Source organism: Arvicola amphibius, chromosome 5 (assembly GCF_903992535.2).
Source record: "Arvicola amphibius chromosome 5, mArvAmp1.2, whole genome shotgun sequence".
In the NCBI taxonomy this organism is placed as follows: Eukaryota; Metazoa; Chordata; class Mammalia; order Rodentia; family Cricetidae; genus Arvicola; species Arvicola amphibius.
Window position 1 is genome coordinate 116256133 of NC_052051.1, and position 15749 is coordinate 116271881.

Below are 15749 nucleotides of genomic sequence, written 5' to 3' on the forward strand. Positions count from 1 at the left end.
AGGGTGTATGTCACCAAGCCAGAATGACTACCTTCAAGAAAACAAGTAACAAGAAATTCTATTAGAGATGTGGGGGGGAAACACCCTTATACACTACTGATAGACATGTATACTGACATAGCCAGTATAGAAATCAGTAGCTGGTTTCCTCAAATGCCTAAAAATATTGTCATTCCCCAAGGATTATATATCTGGAACTCCACCTGTATTATGTGGTCACTAGAGAAGAGCAGAATTGAAAGTGTTTGAGTTGAAAGTTCACAGAGTAAAGATTTTGGCTCTCCACCATGCTTATTTTAAAGTACTGGTTATTTCTTTAAAATTTCCAATTCTGTATGAGTAGAATTCCACCTCCCCCCAACTCACAGTTGAATCACCTTAAGGCTTAAACTATCAAGTAGATAAATACTTAGGATTATAGTGGAAATAAAACTCATTTCTATTTAGAAATAAAAATACAAGATATTATTTCTATTATCTAAAATACCCGAGTTTCCACAATATTACCATTTCTTCTAAAGTTTTTCTGCCAATTACTTTGTAAAAGGTTAATTTATCAGGATTTCGATGTCAAGGATGAACAACCTTGTCAAGAAAACACACTGCCTTCTTATGCCTTTGGTTAAGCCTGAAGCTTCAGGCTGGTTGTGTCTGTTACACTCTAAAGGTCCAGCACATATTAGTGAGGCTCATGCCTCAGGCTTTGTGGCAGTGTATGGCATCCCTTTTGGCAAAGGTTTCTGGAGGAAAGGCAGGACTTCTGTGTACTCACGCCTGCGGGTGGTGTGCTGTGTCCTCTTCGCCCTCCGGACCTATTAGTGTCTGTACATTGTGAGAGTTTCCTTGCAGTCCATCAGTGGGCTTTAGGGGAGATAAGAGAGGAGATCTTTAAACTGTTAGCTCTCAGAAATATATCCTTTTCAACAACTGTTAACTCTTAATCTCATGTGCTAAAGAGATAAGCTAACAATCATCAGTGACCTTACTGAATCCCGAAGCTAAGAACTCTAGCTCTGTGCAGCCCTCATTTCCAATGAAATAAGTCATCCTCCATGCAGTTAGTGAGATTCGAGTCCATTTGGAACTCAAATCTTGCTTTCATTTGCCTTTGCAAAAAAAAAAAAAAATGTTGATGGCACCCCATTAATTGCACTACTGTTTGACTGCACACACAATTTATATTAATCAATATGCAGTTGATAAATCTGCAACTGGCAGGTGTTTGCCATTTGCTTTTTATTTTCTTAGTATTTCACATTTGTTGATATGCAAAATTGACACTAATAATGATAATGTGTGCCTGGATTCACTGAAGCCATCTTTCTGTTCCTTTGGTCCTGTCTTTGTAACCCCGAGGAAGCAAGACAGATGGACTTGGGCGGTGGGATGCAGCGCTTCTGCTCTCTCTCAGAACATTTCCCTTCTCCCAAGTGCTGTGTAGGATGCTCTTTCTTAATGTAGTAAGTTTATCAATCTGAGTGCATAATTACCCTATTTAACTCTAGGTAAGCTAGTAGTCCTTTGTATTGGGAAGCTCCTTCAATACCCCATCCAATGGGACTATAATTTGATGTGGCTTTGTGTATAGTTCCTCTCTATCAGCAGAGACAGCAGGAAATAGGCACTTTGTGGAGATAGGGAAAATCACAGCACTGCCCCTGCCTCGTGTTCCCTTATGTGTGTTTTTAGTTACTAAAGAAAATTGGTTCCTTTCGAGAGGTTTTAAGTAAAAGCCCCCAAACTACTTTCCAAACTGTTGATCGCTGCTAAAACTCTGATAGCAACAGAGTCTGGGATTTCCAGCTGTCTTTTTAAACAAACCTCTCTGTAGCTACAGCCTCTGAATTTGGCTTCTTCACAGTTAATGACAAGCCCTGAGGTGGCCTGCCTGACTCACAAGCTTGCCCTATGCAGGGTGCCTCACAGATCCAGTGAGCAGAGTAGCTGAGGCCTTCCCTCCCTCAGCTAGATCCCAGTGACCTAAGACCCTGAGGGATTTGTGTCTCAAGAACAGTTCTCAGTCTCAGTTCTTAACTAACCTGCTGTTTGCATTGGGTGTGATTTATTGTCCTCCCAGCTCCTTTGCAGCTGTAGACTCAGAAGCTCTTCCTCATGACCTCATTTTCCTCCTATAAACATCACGGCGCATAATAAAGAGTACAGGGCACACTTTATAGAGAGACTCCTAATCCTTTTAAATTGTGGGGCATGGGACAGCTGGGATTAGAAAAGGTGTAAAGATGTATGTGCAACACAGTTAAGAACAAATTCCACAACAAGTGTTAGGGCTTCGCAGCATCACGATGGGCCAGAAAGGAGCCAGACCCCCTAAACTCTGTAGGTAGCGTAAGGCAATAAAGAACATCAGATACTAACATTGCTTCAGGTAGCTAATGCTGATATTTTGCAAAGAATGTAATTAAATTTACACTTACAAATTGAATTATTGTGTCTTAACTGCAAATAATTCCTTTTCATTATCCACTTATTTCCATCTTAAACTCGATGTGTCTCTTTTTTCTACTGAATACGGGAGTGTCTTTGACAGCCAAGGCCAAACCACCAGGTGCCTGAGCCCTCAGCAAGGTCCTGGGCCTTGTTGTGAATGGGATGTTTAGCTATAGGAAGCTTACATAATTTGCTCAAGACCTAACAAACGCCTGAAATCTGATCTTTTGGTCCACAAAACTTGTGATCTTTATGTTTTGACATTTGTTTCTCAATCACACACAAGACACAGTTAGCTAAGCCCCCTCAGTCAGGCAGGCTATCTAGGTCCTTGTCTAGCCAGCTGTGTGATCGTGAACACATCAGTTAATTTTAGCGATTCTCAATTTCCTCATTTACAAGATGGCAATCACTGCCTTTCCCTTATAGGGTTGTTGTGAAGGAAATAATACATGCCTTTAATTCATATACCTATAACTAGGTATATGAATATTACATGATAAGCAGTGAATTTTAGTTGTCATTTATACTACCACGCTTCCTGCCTGTGCTTTACCAGCGTAATGTTACAAATTTTATGTCCTTTACCTGAGGTGTAGTGTGATCACATTTATAAAGGAAACAGGCTCAGAGGAGCTAAAGACCTTGCCAGAGAAAATAATACAGCTAATAGGTGGAAAAGCCAGGATTTGAACTCAGGGCTGTCTAGCTTCAGACCTTGTTTGCTTTTCCCCCATCTCAGTCCTTCAAATTACTTTTATATTTGATATGATGATATGGCAGTAGGGTAGCTATTGTGGATGGTAAGGTTTGGCAGTGGTGTATGAGTGTCCGCCAATACTTAGTGCTTACCCTAGACTAGCCGACGACAGAGGCCGGCGCTGACCCTCTGCTGCCTGGTTTGAGGAGAAGCAGCCTGGTGTTTATGGCTGTGTTAATTCCACTCACAGGGACCTTGGAATTGGGGATCCTTGGAAAGGTTCCCCGCAGTTGTATTTTTATTTTGCAATCTTCTTCTCCACGGACTCCCAGCAGGGTCACAGTCTTCCTGCCTTTTATGTGTAAGGCATTCCTGATTAAGTTGGAATTAGTTCGTTAAGTGAGACCGCCTGAACACGACACTTGGGGCACAAAGGAAAACTCGCGTCTTTGTGTTAATTTGGAAAGTCTCTGTGAAATGAGTACATTGTTCCTGCCGCACGGTAGAGCTTGTAGATTATATGAGTTAAAGCTTGTAGACTACAGGGTCCGTTGTGTGACAGTCTTCGCAACCCAAAGAGACCTTCGTTTGTGCAGTAGAACTGGAGTAACCAACAGAGCTGTGTAATTCAGACGCATAAGATTCCAGCTTAAATTCTGAGCACAGACAAAGCTTGGCACCGTCAGAGGTGGCTGGAAAATCCGCTTGCATGTGTGGGAATTTCTGAGTTACATGAGCAACAGTCATGTGGATAGTAATTCCCACATTCCTGCTATGTGTCCTAGGCCTTGAACTCACTGTGTAGCCCAGCCTTGACTGGAACTTGGAGCCATCCATCCTTCTGCCTGAAGCTCCTGAGTATGTAGATTGGTCCTATAGTGCCATGGCAACCTCAACTTCCTATTGAATGTCTGCATCAAGGTGGCTTCCCTTACAAAGGTGCCTCACATTTAGGAAAGCTCTTGCAGCCAGGCCGTGTGCAGCCTGTATCTGGCACTTTATGTCTTGCAGTGTGCTCTTTGCACAAAGTATTGCATCTGATCCCAAGAACGACCTGACAGAGTTCTTCAGAAGCCTGTCCCTGCCTCCTAATCAGACCTGGAGAACTGGCCTTTGGGGCTGTTGTGCCTACCATGGTGACAATTCCCTTATAGAACTGTCCCAATCTGTTCAGTTAACTTTTAGAGGAAATAATAGATGAGGAGGGAGAGATCCTCCTTCATGTGCTCCCATGTCACTTCCTGCTGTGTTTGTGGGGCGGTTTTTCATACATCTGTCTGTGTCTAACTTGATCTCTACTACAGTTCTAGAAGGAATAGACATTCTCAGTGTTGTTGTCAGCTGAAGTTAAAGTGCACATCTGCTGTCTTTCCCCTTGCACTATAATGGACAGTGGATGGATCACTCTTCCTTAGAAAGAAAGACAGTATCTGGAGGCCAGAGGCAAAGTCATGGGCAGGCAATAGGACCTGGCCTGTCCTTAACTATGGATTCATTTCTAGATGCTCTCAAGGGATTGCTAAAGGTACTGTATTCTGGGCCAGAGGCAGAAGGGTACTAAGAGACACCAGTACTTGTTAAAGAACTATCTATCTATTCTCATGAGACTGAGACTGTGGTTTCTAAAAGAAGTTTGGCTAGAGAGGATGGCTGGCTGCTGCAACCCCAGGGCTTCACTTCTGGTCCATGTGGCCTCACGGGAGTCAGGGGCAGGGTAGGAGATGCTCTTGTGAAATGGTCATGTTGTGCCCTGTGCTGAGTTAACCTGCGGTTTAGGGAGGAGTCATGTGAGATGCCCAGCTCAGAGCTCAGGAGGTATAAGCACACATATCTAGGAGCCACTTTTAAACTGTCAGCGATGTGGCTCATTGAGATGTCACCTCAGAGTGGCCAAGGCTCTGCATGGTTGGGGGAACAAAAAGAAAGCTTCTTAGAGGTGCATACTTGGGCTCAGTGGTAGCCACAGTCTTTCCATTTTCTTCTACTACAAAGGCTCCAAGAGATTGCAGAAGTGAATAGCATCAGTCAGCCTATTGTCAGGGCTTCCCTGGAGATGAAGTTTTCTTTTCCTTTAAGTCTCCATTTCCCACCCCATGTCTCAGTTGATCTCAGCTCTATCCATCCACTTAGTTTATCTTGTTTCAAGTTTGACTCTACTAGGGAACGTAGAATAATGCTACCTTCCTCCCGACAGCTGTGTTTGGGAGTGAGACTGGCTCAACCGGCTGGCTGGCATCATTAGGACCACAGGCCTGCCAACCCAGGGAGAGCAGCTGTTCCAGCTGAAGCTCTCATAATTCTTGTGACTTGGCTTTCTGCATATCAGCTTTTGGGAGTTGCTTTAAAACACACGAAGATGAGAGCCATACGAAGAACAATTATGGGATACCCTGAGCCATAAGTTAAGGGATGCCATCCTTTTGTGACTTGTGACTGCTGGAAAGAGGGCATCCAGGAGGCTGATATCACCATGTAAGGGAGGACACCAAAAGAGTCAGTCCATCTTAGTCTCTCAGGAAAGTTGAGGAGATTATGAAATCCTTATGAATCATCTTTGAAGATTTTTCTATGGCAGGGAGAATAGCGCCATATAATATTATATGAGATAAGCAGGATGCAAAACTATGTGAGGAATATACCCTCAGCTGTGGAAAATGTGGTTAGCATTAGATGAGAATCGCACAAAGCTCTCAGCTCCTGGCCCGGGGTGGCAAACACTTGGTAAATCACAGCTACTGGAATGGAAGTCCTCTGACCATCGGGGACACATTCGTTTCATTCACTGTCGCACTCAGGGTGCCTCTGTAAAGTGGGTGTTCAAATAAGCTGCTGATTGTTCAAATGGGTGTTATTATCATACACGTTCACAGAGGAGTCTAGCAACAAAGGGCCCTGTGTTACCTTGCTATCTTCCATAATCATATCTATCCACGTGACAGCTACATTTCCGTAGGCTTTGGTTTTTTTATAAAATGCCAGGACATTAGCAGCTATGCAGAGTTGCTGAGCACTGGGTGAACTGCTTGTGAAACACAGGGTGCTGCGGCCAGCACCCCAGGGACTACAGTAAGTGGCAGCTCCTTCCGTGGCAAGCACCATGTAAGTGCTGGATGTAGAGATAAGGACATTCTGTAGTAAGGCACATAAGAGTTGGGAAGATTTTTGTCTCACTTTTTTTTTTTTTTTACCTTGCTGTGATTTGAGTGTGCAATGTTGCATTTGAAACTCTTGTTTTGAGGAGTCCATGGAACTGTTGGGTGGTGGGACATAGCTGGGAGAAGTGGTCCCTGGGGCAGACTTTGGGATTAATAGGCAAGCCTATTTCCTCCAGTCTTTGTCTCTCAGATTTCTGATCCATTGAGATGTGAGCCAGCTGCCTCACGCTCCTGTTGCCATGGCTGTGAGCCACCCCTGTTGTAGGAGGCCACGCCCAAGTGGGCGGGTAACTTAAAGGCTACTGGCTGAAGGATTTCCTGCAGCACCCCCCACCCTTTTTGAGTATAATAAAGTGTTATGTATTTAGGGGTAGACTCACAGATTAGAGCAAGGTTCATAACCAATGCAAATCTCTAAAGCACACTCCCACTAATATGACTTCTAAACTATAATAACTGCATCCTTCCCTCACACCCACACTAGGATAGACTCTCCCCTCATACTCACACTACCATAGACTCTCTCCTCATACGCACACGAGGATAGACTCTCCCCTCACACCCACACTAGGATAGACTCTCCCCTCACACCCACACTAGGATAGACTCTCCCCTCATACTCACACTACCATAGACTCTCTCCTCATACCCACACTAGGATAGACTCTCCCCTCACACCCACACTACCATAGACTCTCCCCTCACACCCACACTAGGATAGACTCTCCCCTCATATTCACACTACCATAGACTCTCTCCTCATACCCACACTACCATAGACTCTCCCCTCACACCCACACTAGGATAGACTCTCTCCTCACACCCACACTAGGATAGACTCTCCCCTCACACCCACACTACCATAGACTCTCCCCTCACACCCACACTAGGATAGACTCTCCCCTCACACCCACACTACCATAGACTCTCCCCTCACACCCACACTACCATAGACTCTCCCCTCACACCCACACTACCATAGACTCTCTCCTCACACCCACACTAGGATAGACTCTCCCCTCACACCCACATTACCACAGACTCTGCCCTCACACCCACTAGGATAGACTCTCCCCTCACATCCACACTAGGGTAGACTCTTCCCTCACACCCACACTACCATTCACTACCATAGACTCTCCCCTCACACCCACACTACCATAGACTCTTCCTTTACACCCACACTAGGGTAGACTACACCTCTATATCACAAGCCAAACTCCTTTAAGTTGCTTCTTGTCTGGAATTTGTCAGAGCAGTTAGAAAAGTAACGACTACACACATTCTTAAATAATAACTACATTATTTTTTAAAACCTTTTAAAGTCACAAAACCTAATTCCTAAAAGTTATAATCTGTAAATAATAGAACTGTGAGGGTTTTTTTTAGACTTCTACATTTTCTAAATCTGTATATGCATACATGCGTGTATGTGTGCCTGTGTTATCAGGGTCAGCCGCCTCTGTTCTTTGAAATAAGGTAAAGCACACCTTCACAGATAACACAGAGCTGCTGAAAGGGGAAGGTGGTTTCCACTGAGGATGGTGGATGAGGAGGAGAAATGCTTCCTGTTTTATGTCAGTTTGTGAACATTATTTTAATATTTTTTATGGTCTGAGATAAAATTGTGAAGCAGTTGTAAATAACTGGGGAGGAGAGCAAATGAAGGAAGGAAGGGCATTTAGATTCATTGGTTCTGGATAAAGGCAGTAAAAACCTTCCCTGTCAGCAGACAGCGGTTTAGATGATCTCTGTTGTTTTCCATTCCCCTTGCTTAGCTCAGAGGAGATCCGTAAAGACTATGGTAGAAGGGACTGAAAGGGGAAGTGAGTTCTCGTGTCAGTTCTTGGAGAAAGTACTCAATACTGGTTCCTAGAAGTGTCTCAGTGGAGGCCTCTGAATGCTGGAGACCTTTTTCATCTTTACTTGCTGATTCTAACTCACCACCAAGCTCCTGGTCATGATTCAGGCCTGTGCTTTCTTCCTAGCTCACAGAAACGTATAACCTTTTTGTCACCCTGCTATGCAGATATTCAACACCGTGCCTGACGTGCCCCTCACCAACGCCCAGCTACACCTCTCCAGGAAGAAAAGCAGTGACTCCAAGCCCCCATCCTGTAGCGAGAGACCCCTGACGCTCTTCCATGCCGTGCCATCCACAGAAAAACGTGAGTCTCTGCGGCCCAGGGCAGGGTGGTATGTGGAGACATCCCTACTGCCTCCATGGCTTGCTGTGGACATCCTTGTTGTGTGCTTCTGGCCTTCGGTATCCAGAAGACTCTGTGTCTTGTTGTGTCTTGTCTGATTCCACCGCTAAGAAAGAAAGGCACGGGTCTCTGGCCAAGAAGCTGAACCTCCTCTCTCTGCTGCACAGCAAGAGCTGGGCTCTGGCATCGCCCAAGGTCCCTCCTTTGTTGGCAGGTCTCATAGAAGCAGTTCCTTCCCCTGACTCGGTTTGGAACTATTATTGGAGGGAGTCACGTGTTCGACTAGGCTGTGCCTGTAGGAAACAGAGTCTTCTGCTTACTCTTCTCTGTGTTGACACTTTAAAATATTTGGAGTTAGTTCCTGAATTAGAGAATAATTCCTCTCTATTCCAAGTAGAAGAGAACTCTCACCATAAATGTTCCAAACCTTTTCATCTCAGTACTTCTGAGTTCTTTTAGTGATCAAGGCCCTAAAGTATGCAGTCATATTTCAACTTTTGTGTCCTAGCAGTCAGGAGGCAGAAGGCAGATGCAATGGGGGGTGGGGGGATTGCTGCAGGTCTGAGGCTAGCCCAGTCTGCATAGCAAGTTCCAGGCTAGCCAAAGCTACGTAGCACGAGCCTGCCTCAACACAGTAAATAAACAGTTCATCCATCAGACTGCTTATCTTCACTGCATGACCAAACTTTTACCTCTTTCATCCTCAGTTTGCTTATCTGTAGAGCAGGCACAATAGTGCTCACCCCAGAGGGAAGACCTGAGGATTAACAAAATTAATGCAGTACAGCATCTGGCATAAAGCTGCTACACACAGACACTAAGACTGGTTCCAACATGCAGCGGACATTTACATGGTGCCTTCGTGGTGTAGGGATATGAAAATGAGACCTTATCTGTAACGAATCAAACTTGAGTGAGAAAATCAGTTCAGTGTTTGCAGCTAGTTTCATGGAGAAATGTATATAAAGAGAAGTCAAACACTGTCCTGGCAAAAAGCTTTGACTTGCCCCAGTGGAAATTCTGCCTTCACAGAAGACCGTGGATGACTGTTGATATCTTAACATTTCAGGACCTCCTCCTGCCATTCTTGATGTTAGAGACAGTAGTTTTCCAGGATCTGTTTAAGGTCAGGGACTGGCTCTACAATGTAGAGCTACACTTGAGTTTCTGTAACAAGAGTCTTTTTGCAGTGTAGGGATCAAGGCCTAGAGCTCTTCTGCACGGCTTAGGGCTGCTGTGAAAATTAAAGTGTGTCGGATGTTCTAGGACGTCTTGGCATGTTCTCAGTATATACTTGGGATGATGATGATGACGACAAAGACAGATCTGTATGAACTCTAGCAAAGGCACAGAAAGGGGAGGGACCTACTTTACCTTAGGGAGGAAAGGATTCATATCTGCGTTCGTGTTGTTTTCCTTTTGATGCCCTTTTATATTGCAAAGTAAAGACCTTCTTTACCATAATTCATAAACTCAAACCTTTTCTGCCCTCAAAACCTTGCTGCATTGAAAGCCGCTTTGAATTCTCACAGTAAGATCACACCTTGGGAGTTAGCACCATTTGGGTTGCGGCAAACACTTTGCTTTCATACGTAAAACTTTCATTATATTTACCATCCTTATATTTAAATTGGTTCTTCTCTACTCAGGTCGTTTCCTTCATATTTATTCCTAGAAGAGTTTCTAGGACACAGACATGTTGGACTCTGCCCTGGCATTGGCTTCCCTTCTAACAGTAGCCCGTGTTCTTCTTAAACATCTGGTGGGGGTCGTTCTCCCCATAGTCCGCTCAGAACTTGGGCTCCTCTGCGTGTACCAGGGAACACTTGGAACAGGGCTGACCTCATCCCCATCTGCTGAGGGAATGAGGCATCAGGCTACAGGGTAACGTGCTTCTCAGATTTCCAGGAGCACCCGGTCACCTAAGGTTTCCTGCTAAACAGTGTACAGTGCAGACGGGGACAGGGCAGACTGTTTCGGTCATTTCCCCAGGCTTTGGGTAGTGCTGGGCTTGTGGTCAGCCTAGAGCAGCAGCAGCTTTGGACCTCATCCTGAAGCACATTTACAGCATTCAGGGGAGAAGAGGGAGATGAGAAGAAAATCAATTAGATCTTGGCCCGAGATTAGCATTTGTCACAGGAGGCAGAGGCCGACAGTTAAGGACCTGTGAAAATAGACCTGTCTAAGCAGCAGAACAAGCTGCCGTGTCCTGGGTGCAGACGATGAAGTGATACAGCTTCCTTCCAGTGATAGGAAACAGGACTGCAGTCTCTACCTGCTTGAATTTTAGCAGAGGGTCTAGCTTCTGCAAGAGACATTTCAATAGCAAAATTTGCACATGTGTGTGTACATCTATGTTTTTGTGTGCATTTGTTTGGACAGTGTATGTTAATATAAAACTATGTGCATTTTGTAATCAAAGTAAGTGCATTTTGAGCATCTATTTTCTTCTTCAAAATTAGAATAGTGCCCAGGCTGGTGTGAGAAGCACCTAGCAGGGGCTAGGGGCTGGGTGGTGCAAGGGGGATTGGGCCAGGAAATGGAATGTTGCTGTCACCAGTAGGTGACAGTGCACTGTAATCTTTTCACACACTTTAGCCCTCTTCTCGTTCAGTTTATGGACAAATGCAGGAAGCTTTCTCAAGGCACCCTTTGGAGTGAAAGCACAGTTATAGGGTAAATGAGCAATCTATGGAAGCAAATTGCATATTTCCATAGACTGGCATCCTTCAAATAAAACCTTTTCACATACCTAGCTCAATGCCTCCCAAATTGTAATCATTTATACAACCTCCTTTTACTGTTTCAGCCACAACCACATTATTTGTGAATATGGCTCGTTTAACACATTTTATATTGATCTTAAGGCAACTCACTTCTTTGCATAGTTCTTGCATATCAAAAGTCTGAAAACACAAATTTGATATGCTCATTACATTTTTCTGTACTATGTATAAAATAAATTCCTAGCTTCTAAGTTAAAGACATTCTTCCACATTCCATCTCAGAATTGCCTGTGGGCCACCTGTGGAATGTCCACACACCTGGCTCTCTGTTTTGACCAACTCCAACCTTTTCTTTTAATTTATTCACTTGGCTAGAATTAAGCTGAGCTATTAGCAGTGGACGCTCACTGCTTTTCTGACAATAATGGTATTTGTTGTTGACCTTGAACAGGCCCGTCTCCCACGAAACATACGCTGTTTGAAAGCTTGGGTGTGGTGAACGTGGATGCACAGGCATGTACACTTCTCCTCTGTCTTCATACCCACCAAATCCTGCTTTTTGGAGGCTCATTTCCTCTTCTGTCTGTCTGTCTTTCTGATCTTTGTTGAGCCTCGTTTGCTCCTGTCTCTTCTCTGCAATGCCTGCAGCGTGACAACATTGTGTTGGGCAGGCCCTATGCTGTCTGCCATGAGATTGCTAGCAGGAAGATACCTAGGAGCTCAGGAAACTCCTTCTGAGGTTCCAGTTATTTTTTCCGTAAACTACAAGGGTACTGCTCCACAGAAATCGAAGCCCATTCCTTTCTCTTAGGGGTAAATCTTTGCCAGTACTTACAGCCCTGTGTTGCCATTAGCCTCGTTTTGAGAGGACAGTTGAAAGTCACATTGAGCGTTCATAGTTCTTAGCACCCTCACTTGTGACTCAAAGAAGTGTCCGGTGGAAGTGTCTCGTGAGCTAGATGGAGCTCATAGACATACATTTTATTTTCCTTCTGCATGAGTGGACCAATTCACCCAGGCCCCCTGCACATGACTTTTGGCTTCCATTTTTCCTAAACCAGAGGCTGCATTTATGATGACAGTGGCCTCTTTGCAGGATGAGGAGCCAGAGTTTCTCCTGCTCTGACCTTGGGAAGGCTTAGGCAGGATGTGGTAGAAGTAGAACTGGGGATGACACGGACATAGCTGTCACTCGAGAACTCTGGAAAAGAGCAAAGGGAGTGATAAAATTTAGAAGTCATTTTAGCAAGACATGCAGATCTTTAGACACCCGCTGGATGGTACCGTGGCGAGGGGAGGGACTAGCAAGCAGAGTTGTCTGTAGCTGGTCAAGGAGTGTCTTGTGAAGGGGAATTTTGAGAAAGATACTGAAGGAAATGAGGGTTCCAATCTGGGAAAAGACTAGGAAGAGGTCTGTGATACAAAGCTGACTAAGCAGAGCTGTAAGTTGTAGCGGAGCTGTGGGAAGACAGTTTCCTCATGTTGAATGTAGACAAGAGTTCCGCTGTAAAATCCCATCCTCTCTTTATGCCTGCTGTATAGGAATATGTAACTTATTAAGGGTGTTTTTTTTTTCCATGCTGGTCCCTCTGTATAATGTCATAATTTTAACTGTTCAAATGGGGGAAATAAGATTTATACTCGAGGATGCACTCAGGGTTACCTGCAACAAAGTAGGAAATTTCTACCCAGCCACCATCCCTCAAAGCTCTACCATGAATCACTCATGACCCAGATTTCCAGTTCCATCTGTGGGATAGACCCTGGGAGACATGACTTGATTAGGGAAGACTATAGTAGCATAATCTGGAAGACCAAGTATCTGCTGTTCTTCTCATGAATCTGAAAGTTAAATTGCATTAGGCTAGGTAACTAGTATGGAAGAATGAACGTATGTATTTAATAAAGAACCCCTGAGACCAAACTCTATTTGAGCCTCATTCAGCAACAATGATTAACTCAAGTAATGTGCCAGCTGTCATGCTAAGCCCACCATTATTCCTTCTCATACCTCTAATTGATAAGCCTATGAGGTAACACTCAGCAGCCAATCATAGGCAGTTAACCTGAGATGAGACTTTAAGCAGAGATCATGTTTGTCACCTAGATGTCCTCTCTTCCCTATGCCATTTTATTTTTACAGAAGGACCTTCATCAGTTTTTGAGCCATAGAAGTGAAAACCTTGCTAAGCTGAGATACAGAAGCAGCAAAAGCCATCTGTCCCAGCTTCCAGGGATACTATGGGGCCAGCTGAGCCATATTGACCGAGTTCTTTAATATGCAAAGTGACAATCTATAGCCAGGTGGCAGCCTCCCCTGCAGACCCAGCCACAGTGCTGCTAAAAGCACTGTGCATTCAGTGATGGTTTAAGCTTACTGGGCCAAGGCGCTCTCATTTGTGGTCACCTCTGAGCAGATGGAAGGAAGGGTTTCAATTGTGCTACCAGACGGATGGTAGCAAGGGAGATTACTGTTTAACCCCGGGTTTCCATGTAGATCACCTCCCAGCAAAAACGGGACTGGTATCTCTGAGTGAAGGGCACTAACACCAAACTGTACTTGGGTAGGCCAGCTATGGAAAGTAGGGCCAGGGCCCTGGAGAGAGCCTGCAGCCTGCAGCAAGAGCTGACACCTTTGTGATTTCCTCCAAGAGGCTGCAGCTTGACAGCAAACAGTGATCTTGTCCCCAATATTTTTAGTATTTACACAAAGATGTTGAAATGAGCTTCTTGGAACAAAGGTTCTTAGACTTTGGTGTATGTTAAACTGTAGGGAGGTTAATAACAACATGTGGATGGTCCATTTCTCCAGGGCTGTCAGAGGTGGGAGACCCTAGGCCCTGGTCGCTCCACTAACTTAAGGTAGACCAACAGTAGCTAAGTGGCGTGGCAACCTTGACAATTGCTGGTGCTTTGTCATCACCAGGCCACCCTAGGGCTCTCTGTCAGGGTGTAGAGTGGGCTGGCACCGTGGCTGTGAAGTGAGGCCCTGCAGTCAGACCGAGTAGTCCTGACACCTGGAAGGTATTACTCTTCCTCGCTATACCTTCATTTTCTCATCTGTAAAGCTGATCACTAATAATAGCTGTCCTGGGGGGTAATTACCATTTAAATGAGCCAGTGCATGTAAAGTTCTTGACATGAACTTTCTAGAACAGAGTAAACACCTAGTAACTGTTTCTGTGATTATGATAATTACCACCAGGCTGTAGTGTCCCCTTACCATTGAATACGAATGTAGTTCCCCCCCACCTCGTGGCCCTGCAGATTCCAAAGGAGAGGCCTCCAGGGACAGACATGGACATGTAGCTGCCCTGCTTCCAGAAACAGCTCCCTTAATGCTCAAGTACAAACACATCAGAAACCTTGGCGCATGCTGCTCAGGGTTGGTAGGGGTGGATTAGGGTCAGGAATGGATTCTTGGGCATTGTTTCATATGGATCATGTTAACTAGCTGCTGGGATTATCTCTCTGATTAATTCTTTTAGCTCGGCTAATGCATCCTGGACCTTCTCCCAGACAGGCTCAGTGAGAGTCTAACATTTTAGCTTATATACTTCTCATATGTGTCTTCCTTGTGAAAATGACTGGGAATTCACACAGTTGAGAGGCTTATGTAATGTCTTTCTCTGAGCAGTCAGAGCTGCAGCATATGCCAGTTCTCAGGTTGCCTTTGGAGATCTTGAGTGCTCTGGACACACATGTTTGCTTTGGCAGATGACGTGTTTGTCCACACGGATTCTTGTCACAGAGGCTCCAGAAGGTGTAATGTAGCTCTTTGTTTAATTATGTGTGGTTACTGTGTGTGGCTAAAAACCAAACAGTTGATGTCACCTTTAAAACTGATGCGTAGAAGAAAAATAAAACACAAAGGGAAGTTTAAGATAGGTCATCGAGTGGATGGAGCAGAGGGTGTTACAGACTTACATCTGTGCATTACCACTGCGAGGACAAAACAGATACCATAGCCCTAGCTGTGGTGTGATCGCTTTGTTAAAAGACAGCAGCTGATATTGTGTGTGTGTCTGTCTGTCCATCTATCTGTCTCTGCCCATATGCAACACAATAATTGAATATTTGCATGCAAAAATGGATATAGCTAGAACATAGCACATACTGGATATCAGTATATGTATATGCTTTTCTATATTTTCTAAATTGGAGAGGATGCATGTTTACTATGTATTGATTTTTTTTATTACGAACAACGTTCCCCTAACTGTATCATCTATTTACTATCCCAAGCCAATCTCTAATGATTCATGGTATAAAAATAAGTTATAGTTTTTCACGTGCTGTGCACTGCAGGGTAGGCAGCAAAGTTGGCCGTGGTGGGGCGTTTCCTTCTAACCATTCCGTTCCCAGCCCAGCCATTAGGTGGAAGCTCTGCAGCCTTCAGTATGAGGGTAGCCTGAGGACCAGGCTTCTCTTGTGCTTCCATGCTTCTTCCCTGTGAGTCAGTCCACTCTTGGCCAACCACGTTGCCTTCTCCACCTTTGCAGAGAGAAATGTA

General features: G+C 44.6%; 1 protein-coding gene across 4 annotated transcripts in view; it reads left to right on the forward strand.

Annotated features, from left to right (window-relative positions):
- The window catches only part of Arhgap26 (Rho GTPase activating protein 26), a 394170-nt gene that overhangs the window by 294781 nt on the left and 83640 nt on the right, over nucleotides 1–15749 (forward strand). For all 4 annotated transcript variants that reach the window (XM_038329860.2, XM_038329861.2, XM_038329863.2 and 1 more), the window contains exon 19: nucleotides 8333–8471. In XM_038329860.2, the coding sequence (XP_038185788.1) occupies nucleotides 8333–8471 (139 nt within the window). The remainder of the gene's footprint in view (nucleotides 1–8332; nucleotides 8472–15749) is intronic.